Below are 23,316 nucleotides of genomic sequence, written 5' to 3' on the forward strand. Positions count from 1 at the left end.
TTATTTATTTATATATTCGATTATAAAAATTATTTGACTATCCGAATATTCAAATATTCATAATTCAATTTATTCACATTTAATAATTAGTATTTTAATATAAGAAGAAGAAAAGATTATTCCAATATTTGACTTATTATTTGAATAATCGAATCGATAAAATTTATGTATTTAAATATTCTAATGTATATTTAACAATTTAAATATTTAAATGTTTATAGATATATTTGACCATTCCAATATTTGAATACTCGAATTATTTGGCTCTTCCAATTTTCAAATAGTGATTTGAATAAAAGCAGTTTATTAGAATATTCAGGTGTACATTTGTCAATTTGAATATTCGAATGTTCAGTATTCATATTTTGGCTTGTATAAAAATGATTTATTTGTATACTGGATTCTTCAGATATTGTTATTTCAACATATACACATAAAAAAGATTTGTTCTCATATTCTAATTTATATATGAATATTCGAATATTCAAGTATTCATAATTTGGCTTATGTGAAAGTGATATATTCCTATATTCGAATTATTTGACTATTCCAGTTTTCAAATTTTTTTTCATAATTTGACTTTAAATTTTAATATTCAATACACATTTAACTATTCGAATATGTAAATATTTATAATTCAAATTATATTTATAAAAAAGATTTATTCTTATATTCTAATGTATATGTGAATGTAAAATTTCAAATATGTAAATATTCATAATTGAAATTATATTTATAAAAAAAGGTTTATTTCTATATTCTAATGTATATATAAATATTCGAATATTCAAGTATTCATAATTTGCGTCTGTAAAAGTGATATATTCCTATATTCAATTTATTTGACTTTCCAATTTTCAAATATTCATAAATTGACTTTAAATTTCAATATTCAGTAAATATTTAATTATTCGAATATGTAAATATTTATAATTCAACTTATATTTATAAAAAAGATTTATTCTTATATTCATGTATTCATAATTTGGCTCGTATAAAAGTGATTTATTCGTATATTCGAATTATTTAATTATTCGAATTTTCAAATATTCATAATTTAACATTAAATTTTAATATTTAGTACATATTTAACTATTCGAATATGTAAATATTCATAATTTAAATTATATTTATAAAAAAGATGTATTTCTATATTCTAATGTATATATGAATATTCGAATAGTCAAGTATTCATAATTTGGCTTGTGTAAAAGTGATATATTCCTATATTCGAATTATTTGATTATTCGAATTTTCAAATATTCATAAATTGACTTTAAATTTCAATATTCAGTACATAGTTAACTATTCGAATATGTAAATATTCATAATTCAAGTTATATTTATAAAAAAGATTTATTCTTAAATTCATGTATTCATAATTTGGCTCGTATAAAAGTGATTTATTCGTATATTCGAATTATCTAACTATTCGAATTTTCAAATATTCATAATTTAACAATAAATTTTAATATTTAGTACATATTTAACTATTCGAATATGTAAATATTCATAATTCAATTATATTTATAAAAAAGGTATATTTCTATATTCTAATGTATAGATGAATATTCGAATAGTCAAGTATTCATAATTTGGCTTGTGTAAAAGTGATATATTCCTATATTCGAATTATTTGATTATTCGAATTTTCAAATATTCATAATTTCACTTTGAATTTTAATATTCAATACATATTTAACTATTCGAATATGTAAATATTCATAATTCAAATTATATTTATAAAAAAGGTCTATTCTTATATTCTAATGTATATATGGATATTCAAATATTCAAGTATTTATAATTTGGCTTGTATAAAAGTGATTTATTGGTAAATTCGAATTATTTAACTATTCGAATTTTCAAATATTCATAATTTAACACATGTAGTCACTTGTTGTTGACTCAGATTGCCTTGTTCCAAATTGGCCATTATAAAGGTAGAATCAGAATAAAATATTTTTTGAATCATTTTACAATAGATAATTTAAGAATGAACCGAATAAAATGTGTCGAAATTCACAATTTTCATTTTGGACATTTTACAAGAAATGGAATATTGTTCAATTTCCAAACAATATTTTTAAATCTTTTTATCTAAGAAATTTAAATTATCTACTTCAAAAGATGCGCAGTGTAATGTAATAAATAAATAAATAAAAATTATATTGATTTATTAAAATTTTAATATTCAATTATTTTTCCTAAACAATTAAAATTGTTGTTAAATTAGTTTGTCACTCGCATTGCTTAATCTTCCTACGTTTTTATTACTAATAACATAAAAATAGACACGTATATTTTTCTCAAATGTATAATTTTAATTTGGCCCGTGAAATTATTTTTCTTGTCCGCTATCGTCTTTTTTTTATGGGCCGTTGTTTTATTTTTTCATCGTCATTTTCGTTGGTGTATATCCTGATTTACGACTGGTAGAAGGCACATAAAAATTTTAACACTTTTGCATAAAAGTTCCCTCATAAACGTTAGTTGTCATAAAATTTTAAAATATGGTTTATTACAGATATAATTCTGGAAGGAGGATAAATCTTGTTAGGTCGCTTTTGTTTGTTACAAACCAATTTCGTTTTGTCGTTTCATTTACCGGATGAATGTTTAGAAACAAACAACAAATGTAAATTGAGCGGTTAAAATTGTGGTACATTTAAAATTTAAAAAACTTGAAGTCGATCGCTCGTTAATAAATAAACCGACGCGTTAAATTTATTCCCCGGGGATAAGCCGGGACCATAAACATCCAAAAAAAACCATTCACCTTTTGTTAATAAATCACCACCACAGAATGGGATAAATGCAAAGTTATGAAATAAATAAAACATCAACCATCAAGATAAAAATGGTCCGGCGTTGACCGCCTTATTATTTATCTTGATCCGAGACGATTATTAAACACCGTGACCATGCTAATGACACATTTTAGGTGATTTCTAACACTTTTTCACGTCGCTCCGCGTCTTGTGGGGGTTCGTGTCCACTGCCAGAGTCGCAGGTAAAAAACTGTTGGCAATTGACTCAAGTGTGAGAGTTACGTGTAATTTTTAATGTCCTGATAATTCGGACAAATTATTTGATAGTAAAATGCGACCTTTTTTAAGGGACGCTGCAAGAAGAATATACAGGGTGACTCATCTAACTTATAACTTATTCACTAGAAGTTTACAGAGTACATGAAAGGAAACCAAGTTGAAATTTTTATAGCAATTATAACTTATTAATTATTGAAGTGAAGTCAATTTTATAATTTTCAATAAACACCCTGTATATTTTTCGATTTTTATATCCTACATGTAATTGCAAAAAATTGACTCTATCGTGTCCTATACCTAAACCCAATAGATTTTGAGTTATTAATTTTTTTCAAAAAAATTGACAGATTGATGAACTAACTAAAATGTCTCTTAAGTGACCAATTTTGATGCTGGAAAGTTCATTTTTGGCATACACATTAACCAATATAAGCCTACAAGAAACCATTATTAGTATTCTCAAATTTTATACAGAGGGTTCATTAGTTACCTTTAATTTTGTGTATCTTAAAACACCAGCAACTTGTTATTTTCAGTGGAACACCGTGTAGGTTTTCATATAATTTAATTGAATATTAAACAATTTTTGATTGGTATAAGCATTCTCTATACATAAAATGAATATTAACAGAAAAAATTGATATGTATTTTTTGTATCAGACAACTTTAATCACATTTTTGTTAATATCTTTGTTAGTATTCATTTTATATATAGGGAATGCGATACTAATAGAAAGATTATTTAATATTGAATCTTATTATGTTAAAACATACATTGTGTTCCATTAAAAATAATAAAGTTATTGATATTTTAAAATGCTTAAAATTAAAAATAAATAACGGGCACCCTGTATAAAATTTGGAAATACTAATAATGGCTTCTTATAAGGTGGTCTTTGGTCAAATGAACTTTCCAGCGTTAAAATTGGTAGCTCTATAGATATAATAATACTATATTATTATATCTATTGATATTTTAATTAGGCCATCTATCAGGCAATATTTTTGAAAAAAAAAAAAATATCTCAAAAACTATCGAGCTTAAGTGTAGGACATTGAATAGTCAATTTATTTGCAGTTACATGTAGAATTTAAAAATCCAAGTATATACATGGTGTTCTATTGAAAATAATAATGTTATATGTATTTCAAAATACATATAATTAAAAGTAAATAATGGACACCCCGTATAAAATTTGGGAGTACTAATAATGGATTTTCATAGCACGGTCTTTGGTTAACGAGTGTGCCATAAATGAGATTTCCAATATCAAAATTGATAACTTTAGTGACATTTCAGTTAAACCATCTATCTGTCAAAATTTTTGGAAAAAAATTAATAACTCAAAAACTATTAGGTTTAAGTATAGGATATGCTATAGTCGTTTTATTTGCAATTGCATGTAGAATTTAAAAATCCAAAAATATACAGGGTGTTCCAATGGAAATAACACTTGATGTCACTTCTGACTAAATCGGAAATTAAATTTTGTTCAAAGGAATTTAAAAAAATTGTTCAAATCAAGTTATAATTGCAGTAAAAGTTTCAAATTAATACTCTTATCTGTTCTCCATAAATTTATAATGAATATGTTAAGTGGATCACTCTGTATACAAAAAATAAACCAAATATTTTCAAGATTAATAACCGAATGTCTTAAATACATTTTAATAGGTAAATTAGCAAAAAAACTTTGACATTTCTTATCAGTATTTTATGTTTTTGATTCATTATTTATTTCAATAAATGTTTATATCATATTTTTAATTTTTTATATTACACTTAAAACTTTTTTAAGCTATTTTTAACTGTGATGTTTTTTTTTTTTGCTAATTTTTAACAATTTTTTATGTATTTCAGGTAAATTTGCTTCATGAATTCAAAAATCAGCTCCAAGAAACAGAAGCTGCACATGATAAAGGCACAGTATTTTAGTTTCATCGAGTAAAAAGTAGTAAAGATGAGCAACATCAAGGTCGTCTTGAAACTTGTGCCAAAGAAGAATGCTTAAGGCAATGAATTTCGCCAAAGAGTTTAACAAAAGGATTTCACATAAATTAAGTGAAGTTACCAAAATTAGACATTTGACAATTTCCAATTCTCTTCATGCATGCAATGCAAATGAGTCCTTTATCCTTCTTACTGTTGCAGGCAACAATTACAACAATTCTTAGCAGTCGAAACAATGGGTTGAAGCAAGGAAATACAGAAGGACATTATTTAAAAGGAGTCCTAACCCAAGAAAGATTTGATGACAGTATGGTGAACTGGAAGTGAAATTTTTCATATTGGCTACCTACATAAAGGCCAGATGACCAATGCAGCTGCCTACTTCCAAAAATTGACCTGGAACATGAAAAACTTACTCAAAGCTGAGCTTCTTTAGTCAACTTTTTGCTTCCTCCTTGTCATGTAAGACTACATATTGTATTAGAAGCTTAAACGAAGCTTCAAATGTTGAATACTTCATCCACCATTTAGTCCATATGACAACTAATTATTTTTGTCATTGTCCAAGTTTTTACGTAATAAACAGTTTAATTCTAAAAAGGTCAGAATTAATGTTGATTTTTTCTTCAGTTCCAAGAACCCTGAATTTTTTTTCTTGTGGTATGAATTTGTTTATAGAAACTTGCCTAAAAATTATTTTAAAGTAAATCTTATTTGACCACAAATAATGCTATGAATTTGTCCAAAAATTGTCAAAATTCGTTGAATTGTTGATAGTTAAACATAAAAAACGTGGTTGCGCCACTGTCGCAGCAACACCAGTCATCATCTAAACCGAAAAAGGTTTAGTCAGGGAAACGAATCTGTCAAATCTGAACTCCGTAATCCGTATTTATTGCACCGCCCTACTGAGGAGGATTCGGTTTTTGTCGCAGACGACCTTGTAAATTTTATTTCCTTTTCAGCTAAATTTGGCCACGCCGGGAATTTGTTTATGGTTCCTCCTAATTTCACGGCTAACGCCTAATAATAAAACAATAAATTATAAAAATAAATTTTATTTTTTGTCCCCGCACTGTTCCAAGAAATTAACGCATCACACCAATAATAATTGATTATCATTAATATTATACATGATAATTTCTTGGCACAGCATCCAGCCAGAATCAAGAAGCAACGTTGCGAGATGATTATTTAAAAAAGAGGAGGAAATCGACGAAAATACACACACAAACGCATTAGTGCAATTGCGTGTGGAACGGAGAACATTAAATTTTCAGGCTGATGAGATGATGAGGGTAATGGTGTGTGCCACAGATTGGCTAAATTCACTTCCCCAAACTAATGAAAGAATAATGCACGGTTAAACGTACCCCCTTAAATGATTTATTTTTATGGGATTATTATGCATGTGGCGCACGAATTTACTTTTTCCCAAAAAATTGTTTGGGAAACATCCATTTACGAGATCGAACCATCAAATCACCGAAACGCCAACGGTAAACGCTTCCTAATGATAATTACAGTTTTTTTTTTTTAATTCACCTTAAGTTGGTGTTATAAATAATCGTCTTGTTGGAGCCTAATGTTCGTTACGACATTAATTTAATTAATTGCCTGTAATAATCGTGTGGTTAAGGTTAATTCGAGGCGAACCTATTGAGAAATCAACGTCTTAATTAATTTAATGCGATGTATCGAAAATCTTACATAAATTCACAGAGTGCATTAAAAAAAAAGTTTCGAATTCGACGGAGATTCAGTCATAAAATTGTAAAATGGCATATTAAGCGTTCAAAACAAATTTTAATTACCACGTCTTATGGTATTTTTGTAATTTGCAACGCCTAATCTTAATGGAACATAAATCCATAATAATTGTTTATATTTTATGGATAACAACCAACTAGTATAACGAATTCAATATTATATAGTTAATTGAGAAGAACTGAAATTTTATGTTTTTTACCTTGTATATAAAATTGTAATTAAATCTTTTGTTTTTAAAACATAAACAGTTTTGATATGTGTAGTAATATTTTATATAATTATTTATTTTTAATGTGTTTTTGTATATTTATTCTGTTTCAACTTTTGATTGTTGCCATTTAAATTTTAATGGATCTTAAATTTTATGATTGACGTTCTAGTAATTTCATGAATCACGCCCAAAATTGTAAAAAAAAACTACTTTCAAGTAGATAATTAACATTTTATTGCGTGCCAGATATGTTTTATAAAGTTCGTATCATTAATATTAACAAAAAACTGTTTATAAAGTTTGCAGGTTGGCAAAGAATTTAGTTTTTACAGCTTGAATTATATTTTTTATAATATTAATTATTAGCAAACGTTGACAATTAATTTATTTAATTAAATTAGATCATATTTGTTTATGTTTTAACTAATTAGTACAACGAATTCAATAGTATATTATTTATTAATAAATATTTTCACGTTATTTATAAAATTAAAATTAAATCGTTTGTTTTTGAAACATAAAGAATATAGAAATATTTTATATTATTATTTATTTTTAATGTTTTTCGCATGTGTTACCTATTTCAATTTCTAATTGTTGTCAATTAAACTTTAATTTAAACGGGCATTAATGTTATTACTGACGTTTCAGCAATTTCATGAATTATACCTAAAATAAAAACAAATATATATATTAAATTTTTAATAAAACTTCTACTTTAATATTTTTAAAATTGTATCTAAAATTTAATGGTGATTGTAAATTTAATATTTGGCAAACCTTGACAATGATTTTATGTAATTGTAACAATTGTAATTTTTATTTAATACAATATACTTGTCTATTTTATGAATAACAACTAACTAGTATAATGAAATCAATATATATATATATATATATATATATATATATATATATATATATACATATATATATATATATATATATATATATATACATATATATATATATATATATATATATATATATAATTGAAAGAAATTGAAATTTTATTATTTTTGTATATAAATCGTTTGTTTTTAAAATATAAATGATTATTTATTTTGTTTCAACTTTTAATTGTTATTATTTACATATTAATGAGTCCTAATTTTATTATTGACATCTCAAAATTAGAAAATTCTATTTTTATGAACTACTTTCAAATAGTTAATTAACATTTTAAAATGCATACCAGATATTAAATTCCACTTTAATATTTTTTAAAACAGTATTTTAAGTTTAATAGTTTAATTAGTTTTGTTGAAATTAGGACAAAATTTAAATTTTTAAATACATGTTACAATATTTTAATTATTGGTGCATATATAATATAGGGTCTTTCAAGACCTTAAAACTGTGACATTTAGTCTAAGCTACAGAATATAATAATAATTTTTATTATTTTTTATTTATTATTATAATATTTTTTTATTTATTATATATATTAACTATTCATATTTTATATTATATATCCTTATTAATTACTTTTATTTTATTGTTGTTTGTTATTAACAGAAATTTTTAATTTTCTAAAATTATTTTATTCAAATAAAATATAAGAAATTAATAATTGTTATTAAAAATTATGAAATAAATTTAATAATAATAATTAAATAATTATTATATTTATATATTATACAATATTAATTATAATTATGATTATTGTATAATTATTATTGTCACTAATTAATAGAAAATAGATAAAATTCGTAAAATTGTTTTATTTAAATGAAATTTATAGACTTCATAATTAAAAAATCTCAATAATTCAACAGAAAATATAATTATAATTGTTATTTTTTCTTTTATTATCATTTAACTATTGTTGTCTAAAATTAGATTACTCAAATAAAATATAAGAAATCAATAATTGTTATTAAAAATTCTAAAATTTATTATTTACAATATTAATAATTATTAAAATTTTTGTATTATTGTTACTATTTAATAGAACATAAATCAATTGGTAATATTATTTTATTTAAATAAAATGTATATGTTTAATAATTAAAAAATGTCAATATTTCAACAGAAAGTTTAATTATTATTTTTACTTTTATTATTATTTTAACTATTTATATTATATATCATTGTTTATTTATTATAATAATAATAATAATAATAATAATAATAATAATAATAATAGAATAATTTATAATTATAATAATAATTCAACAGAAAATTTAATAATATTTATTATTTTTATATAATTATTTATGCTTCATACATAATTATTAATCGTTATTAATAATTAAAATTAAATTAATATAATTTATAATTATAATAATAATTACTATTATTGCTATTATGATTGTTGTCAGTTATTAACAAAAATATAATAAATCAATTTTCTAAAATTATTTTATTCAAATAAAATATAAGAAATTAATAATTGTTATTAAAAATTAACAATTCTGAAATAAATTTATCAATAATAATAAGTAATTAATTATTATATTTATGTATTATTCAATATTAATAATTATTATTATTGTCACTAATTAATAGAAAAAATATCAATTTTATAAAATTGCTTTATTTAAAAAAAAATGTATATATTTAATAATTAAAAAATATCAGTAATTCAACAGAAAATTTAATAATAATTATTATTTTTGCTTATAATTATTTATATTTTATATTATATATAATTATAATAGTAATATAATTGTTATGAAAAACTGAAATTTTAACTATTATTTTTATTATAAATAATATAATAATTCATAATTATTATTGTTGTTAATTAAAATGAAAAAATCAATTTTCTAAAAATATTTTATTTAAATAAAATGTAAGAAATTAATAATTAAATATCACGAATTAGCAATACTAAAATAAATTAATCAATATTATAAAGTTTTAGAATTATTGATTATATTCAAAATAATGTTCAAGGATATTTCTTCATTTAATATCGTTATTAATCCTGAAGTATTTTCATAACTTTGGTTATAGAAATTGATTTTTTATTAGTTTATGTTAAAACCGTTAAAATAATGATAAATAATATTTTATTGTTTTTTATTTTAATTGGAACAACCAAGCAACCCTGTATAATACCTATTTAATACTTAGGCACTTCAGGTTAAATCCCACAACTTTTGTATGAAGATTATTTTGATTTTATTGGAGACCTTTAAATAATCCGACAATATTTAGACTTATCACTGACCCTGTATGATTATAAAACATAAGTAGTGAATAATTTTAAAGTAAAACATTTAATTAAATAAGTATTGTTACGATAGAACTCAAGTAAAACAATTTTCCTGGAAACTTCAATGAGCGATTTTTATCCACGTTTTAATTTATCAAAGTTACAATTGTCTGTTGTTGGTCATAGCAATAACTTTGGAATTGTTGTTTACCTATTTTCATTTAATTAAATTGGAACAAATTTATCGTCGTCAATCGATGCAGAACCACACATACAAAAATTAGCATTTTATTATTAGAATTACACACACGAATCTGGTTTGTGTACGAACACCGTTGTTGTAAGTTACAAAATGTCATTTAAAACCATAATTTATTTTTAATACTCCAATTATCGTGGCCATTCTTGAGAAACGCCACATCATTATTTATCAAAATCGTATTAAAATTGCGTTTCTTCAAAATTAAAAGGATTATTCAACTTAATGCAAATTGGTGTTGCAAAACAACATTTATGTCAATGGGTTGATAAATTGAATGACCCAATTCACCTTACCTTAACAATCGCAAACTTTTGGGGCACTGCTGAAAAATGACTTAAAAAAAAAATAATCAAATAAAACACTCCAATTAACTTGTCAATTTCATATATTCACATTTTCGTTCCATTGACTAATAACTGTAACACACTGTACATTCAAAAAAACTTAAAATTTATATTTACAAAGCGGTGATATTTTCAAAAATTTATAAAAAAAAGAGTTCATTTTTAAATCGGCCCATCACAGACATCGAGATTTGAAACAAATCTTGAAATTTATTAGATTAAAATTGAAAACAACAAACAGGAGGGGGGCTAATAAACTCAAAATTTGTTTGACAAAACCGACCATAATATTTACCAGCTACGTGCTACACTTTCTGAAGAAGAAGTGATCTGAGTCGGTTGGTTTGCTTAAGTAAGTAAATATTATGTATACGGTTGAAGACAACATTGTCTTTAGTTCTAAACGATGCACATTGTAAAACTAATAGTAATAATAATAATAATAATAAATAACTGTGTGTGGTGGATAAGTTGTTACACGATTAATTAATAAATGAGTACTTTTTTCCATTCGAACGAATAAGTTTCATTTAAAATCAACAACACGCATCCTTTCCGTGTTTTGAATTATGTACAAAAGTTTTTTGGTACTTAACCTTTTTGTTTTTGATAATCAGGTCGCTTATTTCGGAACAAAAGTCGACAGTAACCAAAATAATAATATTAATAATTAAAAAAAAAATAGAGACGCCGAATTGTGGAACTAAAACATATTTAAAAAAACAGTAAGAATTAAAGCCTTTCATCACTGTGCACAACTTCAAATTTTGAATAGACTTTAGGTTATTGAAAGATTGAAATTGCGCATTAGGGTTAAAAAATTGGCGCCTAAATTTTTCCTCACAAATAATAATAATAATAATATAAAATATAATCTATATATTACAGTTGTTTAAAATACTATTTACAAAACGGATACAGCTTGGGTTCTATCAAACAATAAATTACTGGCGTCCCGAATCGGCCGGCGGTTTTTCTCGCCCACAAAAAGCTGACACAAGTGTGTGGTTTCAGCAAGTTTTTGTTGCACCGGTTTAAATACGGCACGTGCACCGAAACTGACTCGAGGTGTACGTGGCGTACCTGAACCTTGGTTTTAGTCGAAAATACGAAATTTGTACTGCGAGTTGTTGTTGGGTTAGTTCGATAAAATAATAATAAAAGTCGCCAGAGCCACAACACTTACGTGAACGGTTCGGCCGCCGGCCGACTAGCAACACCCGGGTCATCGAGGATGAATACTGGATTTGGCGGTTTAAGGAACCAAGATGAGAGCGCACAGCGTTTAGTAGAGTCGCTTGTTTGAAGTGAATTTGAAAACAAATCAAAGACGCCTTAAATAACATATATGTATATATATATAAATTTATGTACACGACGAGAGTTCACAGTGGCGGCACGTCCAAGTCCTGGGCCGCGAACAGCGGTTCTCACATGTGGGCCAGCGGCGCCAGAGGCCCGGGTCCCATCGGATCGGGCGACGCACTGTACTGATGCTGCATGTGCTGCGTTCCGTCGGACGGCAGGTACATCGAGATCATTTGCCGCAGATCACCCTGCTGCTGCTGCTGTTGCTGCTGCCCGTACTCCCGCTTGATGCCGACGCCGGGCGTCGGCGTGTGCAACCCCGAACCGGGCGACACCGGCTCGCTCTTTATGCTCGAACCGGACGGACTGTGCGACGAGCCGGCTTGCTGCATCCCGTACGGCGACCCGGCGCTGTTGGGGACGGTGGTCGGGCCGTACGTGCCGTAGCCGCCGTTCATGTAGCCGTGCTGCATCTGTCCCATGTCGTAGCGGGCGTAGTTCGCACCGCCGTACTGCTGTTGGTACGCGCTCGGATCCGGCATCATGTAACCGTTCGGCATGTAGCCGTTCGGCATCTGGTACATGTCGCGGGCGGTTACTTGTTGAACGGCCGACGCCGCGTTCCTGGACGGGTCCGTCGATTGGAGCAGGCTCGTCGGTCCCAGCGGGTACTTGTCCTTTTTGAGTAGCGTTTTTGTCTTGCGACGCGGCCTGTACTTGTAATCCGGATGCTCCTTCATGTGCACCGCCCTCAGGCGCTTCGCCTCGTCGATGAACGGCCGCTTCTCGGTCTCACTTAACAGTTTCCACTCGGCACCCAGTCTTTTCGATATCTCCGAGTTGTGCATCTTGGGATTCTCCTGGGCCATCTTCCTCCTTTGTCCGCGGGACCACACCATGAACGCGTTCATCGGCCGCTTCACCCGTTCCATGTTCTGCGCCTTGGTCGAGTTGTTGTTGTTCGTCGGCGACTGGTTGTGGCCCTGGTGCTGGGCACCGGGCTGGTGCGTCTGCTGGTGGTGGTTCTGCGGCTGGTGCTGGTGATGGAGCTGCGGTCCCTGCGGCTGGTGGTGCATCTGATGGGGATGCTGGCTCAGGCTGTGCATCGGCGCCTGTCCCAGCGCCGACAGCGAGCCGTAGCTCTGGAGGCCGTGGTGTGGCGGCATGGTGGCGTGCAGGCTGCCACCCTTGAGGTCCGTTTCCATCGTCAACATGCTTTCCGTCGGCGAAAACAGCTTGCTGGCTTTCACTCAACAACACTTGTATCACAAACAGCACACTATACCAATAAAAACATTCACCTCCGCACTCGCCGGCGTTTCTCTATGTTGTGAGTCTTTCAAATGAACTCTCCAATCTATTCTTCTCGGCGCCCCCACCACCTAACTTTAGGTGATTGACAGTAACGCCTGCCATGTTTCGCGCCGGCCAATCGTGCGCAAGTGCGGCGTCCGCGTCACGCCCTCCCTCTGTACCCCCACCGCGGCGGCAGCGGCGTGCGACCGTTGCCGTGCGCATTCCGCACGTTTACTAATTACTCGGCCGATTACTAATTATACCTGGCGGGTATTTTTGCTACACAACGTACGAACGAGGCAATAATTAATTAATATAAGCGCATCATTTCGTGCTTAAAAATCTCTAATTAATGGACGAAATTTCCGTGTGCCGCGTGTCATTATCGATACGAAACACAAACTGGAAATGGAAAAAATAATATTAATAATAATAAAGCCGATTATAGCGGACCGGACGCTGATTTGGTCGTGCTAATTGGCCGGGCCGGTCGGCCGTTAAATAATACGTAAGTACGCACGACGCAATGATAATAATAAAAATGACACCGGCGTGGCCGTGGTGGGCCGGCGGTCGAACTCGTACAAGTGTCGCCTTTGAAACTTTTCAATCGACAATTGATCCCCGGTTACGGTCCCTGCGAATTATTTTCGTTGTTGATGTGATTGTGGTGCGGTGCCGAACATGTCTTGTCATGCGTACGTTCTTGTGACTGATTGATATGTTAATTTTAATATTGTATTAATATTGAAGGGACTATTTGAAATTGTATGATCTATTTTGGCAATAATACTTGTCATAAAGAATATAAAAAAAGCTAATATTTTGTTTTATTTTAAAACGTTAAAATGTTTTGACTTTAAGTTATCTTAAAGGACGTCCATTGATATGTTAATTTTTATTTGACATAACAAATTGTACAGAAATTGAAGGAAATATTTGAAACTTGATGATCTGTACTTCTTTATTGTATGTCATCATCAAATGCTCCACAATATGTCTATTGACATGTTAATTTTTATTTGTCTTAAGAAATTGTACAGAAATTAGAGGAAATATTTGAAATTTGATGATCCATAGTAGTAGGAGTATCTGTCACAATTAAAAAAGTCAATTATTTTATTTTACTTTAAAACTCTACTTGTTCTTTATTGTATAACATCATCAAAAGCTCAACAATGTGTCTATTGACATGTTAATTTTTATTTGACTTAAGAAATTGTACAGAAATTAGAGGAAATATTTGAAAATTGATGATCCATATTAGTAGGAGTCACAATTAAAAAAGTCAATTATTTTGTTTTACATTAAAACTCTACTTGTTCTTTATTGTATGACATCATCAAGAGCTCTACAATGTGTCTATTGACATGTTAATTTTTATTTGACTTAAGAAATTGTACAGAAATTAGAGGAAATATTTGAAATTTGATGATCCATAGTAGTAGGAGTATCTGTCACAATTAAAAGAGTCAATTATTTTACTTTACTTTAAAACTCTATTTGTTCTTTATTGTGTAACATCATCAAAAGCTCTACAATTTGTCTATTGACATGTTAATTTTTATTTAACTTAAGAAATTGTACAGAAATTAGAGGAAATATTTGAAATTTGATGATCCATATTAGTAAGAGTATCTGTCACAATTAAAAAAGTCAATTATTTTGTTTTACTTTAAAACTCTACTTATTCTTTATTGTATGACATCATCAAGAGCTCTGCAATGTGTCTATTGACATGTTAATTTTTATTTGTCTTAAGAAATTAGAAGAAATATTTGAAATTTGATGATCCATATAAGTAGGAGTATCTATCTATCTATCTATTAATTTAAGACTTAAGAAATTAGAGGCAAAATACGAAATTTGGTGGTTATCTGTCTGAATTAATTTTTTTTTTTTTTTTTGATAAAAGAAACAAATATTGTAAATTTTATTATCTTTGTTACAAGTGGTATCTATTTATTAATTATTAATTAAAACAACTAAATTACACATACATCAAAGATTACATACAAACAAATATCATCGAAATGAATCATTAATCTTAAAATTTCAGAGGTAGACATTACCTTAAATCTCATATCACTAACTTAAACCTATAAACCTATAATTTGGTTAGGTTAGACTAGTATAATTTAATCTAAATTTAGGTAGGACCATTTCGTAATGACATTGACGCAATAAACATTCGATAATCCCCTAAAATTGTTTATTTTTCGACACAAAAACAGGGTGAAAGAAACTGCCAACAAGATTAATTGTATCTTATCGCATAGATGGCGGTGTCGGTTCCATTCACCGGCAACGACGGAACGTTCAGGTAAATACGAAGGGAATAAAGAATAAATAATTGTATTTACAACCGCACGCATTGTGAACCCCGAGTGACTTTTATTTGATGTATGGTCGTCACACATTTTATTTATCTGTAATAATGCGTATTAATGATGAGGTTAAATATAGTTATTGAAAGTGGAAGGTTATAAAAATATAGATAGATGTGTGGCTGGTTTAATAAATTGATTGGAAGGAACGATCGGTGGAAACGGGACGCACAAACAATCGCTGGGTAATCTATGCTAAACAAAACAATTACCTTGTTGTGTTTGTAAACAACTGGGGAGTTGGTCAAAACAATACTATTAGTGGGTGTAGTAAATAAGTTCAAGTTTGTTTTCGAAACGGGGGACCAATAATATTTACATTGGGTAATGATTTTAATGGACAGACGAGCACCTAAATTAAATAATAACCATCAATTTTTAGATAAAAACTACTTGGAAAGGGTTATTAGGTAAACTACCCATGTTTATTTTTGTGTTTATTTATAGAAAAGTAGAGTAGAACATTTTTTAAATGAAGATATAAAACTGCTTAAATTACTAATGAAAATAAATGATTTAAAAGTATTTCTTGACATTTTCTTTACACTAATTTATGAAAGAAATTTAATACAATTTGTAATTTATACAAAATAAATTTTTAAGATCAAAATTTGTAATAATTATATTAAAATTAATTTAAATATAAAAAACAAATTTTCAAATATAAAATAATATATTAAAATTTTTGGTTCAATTTAATATTATTTTTTAATAATATTTTGAAATTTATATATTATAATGAATTTTAAATAAAATCAAATATTTTCAAGGTCAAATTACTTGAATTTGTAATAAAAGAATTATGAAAGTAATAATTTTAATATTATTAATATTATATTTTAAACTAAAAGTTTATAAAAATGATTTTCAAAGAACAGAAATACTCAAGGTCAAATTAATTATTAAAAAATTTTAATAATCACAAAAAATTTACAAAAGTACAATTTCTATATTATTTAAAAATTTTAAAAAATGAATGAAAAAATCCGAATGTTTAGATATACCTTCATTTATTAAAATCTTCATTTCAATTTAACATTATAGTTTTATAAATATTTTGATATTAATTAAAAATAAATTTGAAAAAAAAAATTTCAAGGTTAAATTAATTAAAGTATTAAAAGTATAATAATAAGTTCTTTAAAAAAAATGAGATTTTCAAGTGTCAAAATTCATTAAAATTAAATAATAATGAAAAAATTTAAATTTTCAGATATGTTTGTTTATTAAATTAATTTCAATTTAATATTTTAATTTTATTAATATCTTAAGATTTATAAAAATTAATTTCAAAGAAAAAATAATTAATTAATTAATTAATTAGAATTTGTAATCATAAAAGAAATTTTCAGATATAACATGACTTATTAAATTCTTAATTTCATTCAATTTTTATTTTATTAATATTTTGAGATTTGCCTTTTAAAAAATGAATTCCAAAGGAAAGAAATTTTCAAGGTCAAATTAATCATTGAAAAGAACATGTTTAATTAATTTAGTGATTTTAAAAAGAAAATATTTATTAATATTAATTTTATTAAATTAAAAAATCACAGAAAAATTACAAAAGTACCATTTTTAAATAATAATAATACCAATTTTAAAAAGTAAAAATTTTATAAAAATAAATTTTTCATTTATAACATATTTTATTAAAACTTTCTTTTTAATTTAATATTTTCATTTAATTAATATTATGAAATTTACAATTTAAAAATGAATTTTAAAAATAAATGAAATTTTCAAGGTTGAATTAATTATTGAAAAGAACTATGTAATTTACTGATTTTAAAAAGAAAATATTTATTAAAAAACATATTTTATTAAAATTTTTATTTCAATTTAATGTTTTATTTTAATGTTAAAAAGTAATTTTCAAGGTTAGATTAATTATTAAATATTTATAATAATCACACAAAAATTACAAAAGTACAATTTTTAAATAATTTTTCGATTTTAAAAAGTAAAAATTTATTAAATATTATTATTAACATATTTATTAAAATTTTTATTTTAATTTAATATTATCATTTAGTTAATATTTTGAATTTTACAATTTAAAAATGAATTTTAAAAATAAAATAAATTTTCAAGGGTACAATTTTTAAATAATTTTGTGATTTTAAAAAGTAAAAATTTATTAAAAATTAATTTTTCATTTATAACATGTTTTATTCAAATTTTTATTTTAATTTAATTAATTTTTTGAAATTTATAATTTAAAAAACGAATTTTAAAATAAAAAAATGTTCAAGGTCAAATTAATTATTGAAAAGTAAAATTTTTAAATAATTTTGAGATTTTAACAAACATATTTTACTAAATTTTCATTTCAATTTAATACTTTAATTTAATTAACTATTCAAGGTCAAATTAATTACTGAAAATTTGTAATAATCACCAAAGAATTACAAAAGTAAAATTTTTAAATAATTTTGAAATTTTAAAAAGTACAAATTTATTAAAATTCAAAATTTCATATATAATATTTTTTCATTTCAATTTAATATTTAAATTTTATTAAATAAAACAAACTAAACAGAAATTAATAAAAAATTGTAATAATGAAAAAAGTTAAAGGGAGTTATGGATATGAGTAAATTGGTGATATGGTATGTGTCTTGATGACATTGGAAATTAATTTGCACTCTCATTTAACAAAAATATATGTGTTATTACTTAAGAAGAAATAAATGAAGTCATAGCATAATATAAAAGGTAGACTAAAAAAAAATTAGTTGCAGTACCTGACGTTAGTAACCACAGTAACGAATGCAAAAGGATAACCCAAATATTACTAATATACATATGAAAACAGCAGTGAAAAGCTGCTTTTTCAACCAATTTTCAACCAAAAACATTAATAATACCTCAATTCAAATATTCATAGAGCTTATTCATATATTTGCAAAAATATTCATTGGAGGATTGATTTATTACTGTAAATTGGCTAAATACGGTTTATTTTTTAGCACTAATTAGGGTGGCACTATCGAATAAATTGCGACCCCGTTCCGACGTGCAAAAACGCTACCTGCACACCCGACGTGGCACGGATGGAGGAACGGCGGGAGTCGACGTTCGGCCATTGTCTCCGATATTTATGTATCAGCAGATAATATCTCAAGTAATTGTTCCTGTAATTGGCTTGAACCCTACCGCTCGTCCGCCACCGCGACCATTTCGGCACCCCCCCGCTGCCCGGGCTAATAAATAAAGTCGAAAAAATTCGGTTTTGTCACGTTCACCTCCGGGGATTATCTATGATAATATTGGCGGACTTGCCTACTTACCAACAAGCCATTATTCGCAGGCATTCAACGGGTGTATTAATGATTCCGGGATGCCGACACAGATCCTAGTGTTTAGTGAAAATAGTTAAGAGCTTAAGCCTCTTATGTAAGTTGTGTTCTGGGTAATCGAAAAATCACTGTTGGGAGGCCGATAATATTGATTGTTCGACGGACAATAAAAGCCAACAACTGTAATTCTTGTCTCACCACCGTTTTGGTAACAACATTAAAAGTCAATCCTTTATTGAATTGATTTTAAGAGTGTATAAAATGAACCGAAATAAATTTTCATGTCTAATTTTCTAATTTTAACGTGTTTATGGTTAATATTATTTTTGTTAGTAGTAAGTTATTTTAAGTTTTGACAAACTACATTTATTTAAAATTTGGGTTGAGCCTCATAAATTATTAACTTTTTTATTAATTGTAGCAAATTAACAGTAATTATAATAATAAACTTTTTTATTGTACAATTGATTTATAAAATAACAAACTTTCATTAACTCTACTTTTTAAAATCACAAGATAAAAGGAATATTCTGAATTGTGGTTGCGCAATTCTTGTTTGATTATTATAAATTTTCAATCATTAATTTCACCTTGAACATTTCTTCGGAATCATTTGTATAAAAATTTAATTAATATAAAATTTTAATAAATTTTTCTTTTTTATCGTTATTAATTAATTTTAATAATTTTTTTTTCTTTTAAATTTCATTAATATAAATTAATATGAAATGAACATTTTAAAAATTATTTCGCATTTAAAAATTTGTTTTAATTTTACTGAAATTCATCGTCACTTTAATAAATTTTAAATTTTAAAACCTCAAATTATTTGAAAAAAATATTCTAAATGTAATTTTAGAATTCTTTTATTACAAAACTTCAATAACTAATTTAATATAGAATTTCAAAGTAAATAAATTTTCAAGGTCAAATTAGTTATTAAATATTTGTACAATTTTTAAATAATTTTGCAGTTTTAAAATTTTAAGATTTATTAAAAATCAAAATTTTAGATATATAACATGTTTATTCAAAATTATATTTCAATTAATATTTTGAGATTTACAGTTAACTTCAAATAAAAGAAATGTTCAAGGTCAAATTTCAGAGACATAGAAATTCTTTTCTTTAAAATTCATTTATATTAATTAATTTCCAAATATTATTAAAAATTGAATTGAAAATATTAAAAATTAAGTCATACCTAAAAATGTTACTTTTATCCATATTAATTAATTTTAATAAATTTTACATTTTAAAACATGAAGATTATTTAAGAAAAATTGTAATTTTGAAAATTTTTTTCTTCGAAATTCATTTATATTAATTATCTCTAAATATTATTAAAAATTTTAAAAAATATGTTATCTAAAATTTTGTTTTTTATACATATTAATTAGTTTGAATAGAATTCATCATCATTATCAATTAATTTTAATAAATTTTGCTTTTAAAAAACTCAAGACCTTATGAAAAAAAAATAATTTAAATGTAATTTTGAAATTCTTGTATTATAAATTTACAATAATTAATTTGAAATCCATTTTTTTGTTATTAACAAATTTAATTTTTTTTTATATAAGTTAATCTAAAAATAATATTAAAAATTGAAATGAAATCTTTAAAAATTATATCACATTTAAAAATTTACTTTTTATTCATATTAATTAATTTTAATAAAATTCCTCGTCATTATTAATTAATTTTAACAAATTTTACATGTAAAAACCTCAAGATTATTGGGGAAAAATATTCTAAATGTAATTTTGAAATTTTTGTATCACAAATTTTCAATAATTAATTTGACATTAAAAATTATTTTTCTTTGAAATTTATTTTTTTATCGTTATTAATTAATTTTAATAATTTTCTTCTTTAAAATTCATTTACATAAATAAATTAATCTGAAAAAATTATTAAAAATTGAAGTGAAAATTTTAAAAATTATGTCAGACCTAAAAATTTGTATTTATATATATTAATTAATTTTTTAGCTCTATTAATTAAATTTAATATTTTTCTTCTTTAAAATTCATTTATATAAATTAATCTGAAAATATTATTAAAAACTGAAATAAAAATTTTAAAAATTATATTATATTTTTTGTCCATATTAATTAATTTAAAAAATTAAATGTAATTTTGAAATTCTTGTATTACAAATTTTCAATAATTAATTAGATATTATGTTTTTTTTCCAAAATTTTTTTCAAATTCATTCAATCTTCAAATATTATTAAAAATTGAAATGAAAATTTTAAAAATTGTCACATCTAAAAATTTGTTTTATTTATTATTAATTAATTTTAATAAATTTTACGTTTAAGAACATTTGAAAAATTACTAAACGTAATATTGAAATTCTTTTATTATAAATTTACAATAATTAATTTGAAATTGAAATTATATTATTAAAAATTGATATGAAAATTTTAAAAATTTTGTCCTATATAAAAATTAGATTTTTATACAAATTAATTAATGTAAATAAAATTTACGTTTTGAAGTATTTGAAAAAATTATTCTAAATGCAATTTTGAAATTTTTCAATAATTAATTTTATATTGAAAATTATTTTTATTTGAAATTAATCTCTAAATATTATTAAACATTGGAATGAAAATTTTGAAAATTATGTAATTTTTTCTTTGAAATTCGTTTTTATAAATTAATTTCAAAATGATTATGATTAAATATTGAAATGAAAATTCTGAATATTATGTCATATCTAAAAATTTGGTATTTATGCAAATTAATTAATTATAGATTTTCAATAATTAATTTGACATTAAAAATTATTTTTCTTTGAAATTCATTTTTATAAATTAATCTCAAAATATTATCAAAAAATGAAATGATAAATTGAAAATTTATTAATAATTAATTAAAATTTAATTAATATAAAAAATTTGCTTTTTATCCATATTAATTAATTTCAATAAAATTCATCATTACTATTAGTTAATTTTAATAAAAATGTTACATATTTAAATTTCAAGATTATATCAGAAATGTAATTTTGATATTCTAGTATTTCAAATTTTCAATTATTAATTTAACAATGAATATATTTTCTTTGAAATTCATTTTTATAAATTAATCTCAAAATATTAGTAAACAATTTTCCTTTTTAAAATCTCCAGATTATTATTATTAATTATTATTATTACTATACAGTAACAGCTGATATGTCATATAAGGCTTTATGTTCTTATAATTTTATTTTTTCAGGTTACTAAAAGAGTGGTGTAAATTAGTTTTTAATACCAAATATATACTTTTGCTTCTTCGTTCTCCCTTCAAGAATGCATAATTTACCTATTCCATCATATGTCCTAAAACCCCATACTACACGATTTCAAAAAACACTTTTGGGAAGATATTCCTCGCCATTAATGCTAAAAATAAGCTTTCCTGATGGTTGACTCATCTTCTTCCATAAAATGTCTGTGTAATATCCTCATTTTAAATAAAGTCTCTTAAAAAGCGAAGATTTTTTTGGGGGCTTACCAAAAATCATTTTAAACCATTTTTTTAAGCTACTTCCTAATAGTGATCTACCAAAATTTACAGACAAGAAAGCGAAAAAACTATGGTTAATCAAAGACCAAAGTAAATTTTTCTGCCTCACACTTTCGACCACGACACTAACCAACGCGGTACGATCGAATGAAAAAAAAAAAGGGGGAATAAAAGTCAATTGACGTCCGTGCACGAATCAGAACGTCAGCGTCCGAGCCAGTGAATAATTTTTGCGTGCAAAATGAAATTTAATTTATATAATGTTCGGCGTGTGCGGCGTTTTTCTCTCTGAACCACGAACGACTGGCCAATTGGAAATTGATTTTATTTTATCAGTTTCATGCACGATTAACTGATCACATTCAAAAAGGAAATGAAACAGATACTGAGTGACATTTTCGTTGCCTCGATAAACACGGCCGTGCGCCGTACTATAAAAAAAACAGCCCGGCATAAATTCGTACGTGTTGCACGAAAGTCACGTCCGCATCCGCGAAGATTACGCGGATTAATAAACGGACAACGGTTGTCGATCGAAAGAACGGGATCCCGTACGGGCGTGGAGATAAAATGCGACACTTTCGGGGCCGCGTGATTGTGCCGGGAAGACAGGTATGCGATATCCGAGGGCCGTTCCAGCTGAAAAATGCATAAAGGAAGAGTGGACGGGGGCGCGCGGGGCGGACGGGGGGGTGGAAAAAAGTTGACGACGCGAGGTCGAGAGACCAACACCGGTGAAAAGTCCGCGTC

The 23,316-nt window shown here is 26.0% G+C and overlaps 1 protein-coding gene across 1 annotated transcript; it reads right to left on the reverse strand.

Annotated features, from left to right (window-relative positions):
* Window positions 1-10,774: 10,774 nt before the first annotated feature.
* Window positions 10,775-13,388, reverse strand: LOC109601498 (transcription factor Sox-3). The gene has a single exon (XM_020017745.2). The coding sequence runs from the start codon at window positions 13,271-13,273 to the stop codon at window positions 12,182-12,184; it is 1,092 nt and encodes a 363-aa protein (XP_019873304.1). The 5' UTR covers window positions 13,274-13,388; the 3' UTR covers window positions 10,775-12,181.
* Between the last annotated feature and the right edge of the window lie 9,928 nt (window positions 13,389-23,316).

The sequence above is a fragment of the Aethina tumida genome, chromosome 4 (genome assembly GCF_024364675.1).
Source record: "Aethina tumida isolate Nest 87 chromosome 4, icAetTumi1.1, whole genome shotgun sequence".
Classification (NCBI taxonomy): domain Eukaryota; kingdom Metazoa; phylum Arthropoda; class Insecta; order Coleoptera; family Nitidulidae; genus Aethina; species Aethina tumida.

Excerpts from the sequence above, each read along its gene's own strand:
- LOC109601498 (XM_020017745.2), bottom strand. The coding sequence starts at position 13,273 with ATGTTGACGATGGAAACGGACCTCAAGGGTGGCAGCCTGCACGCCACC.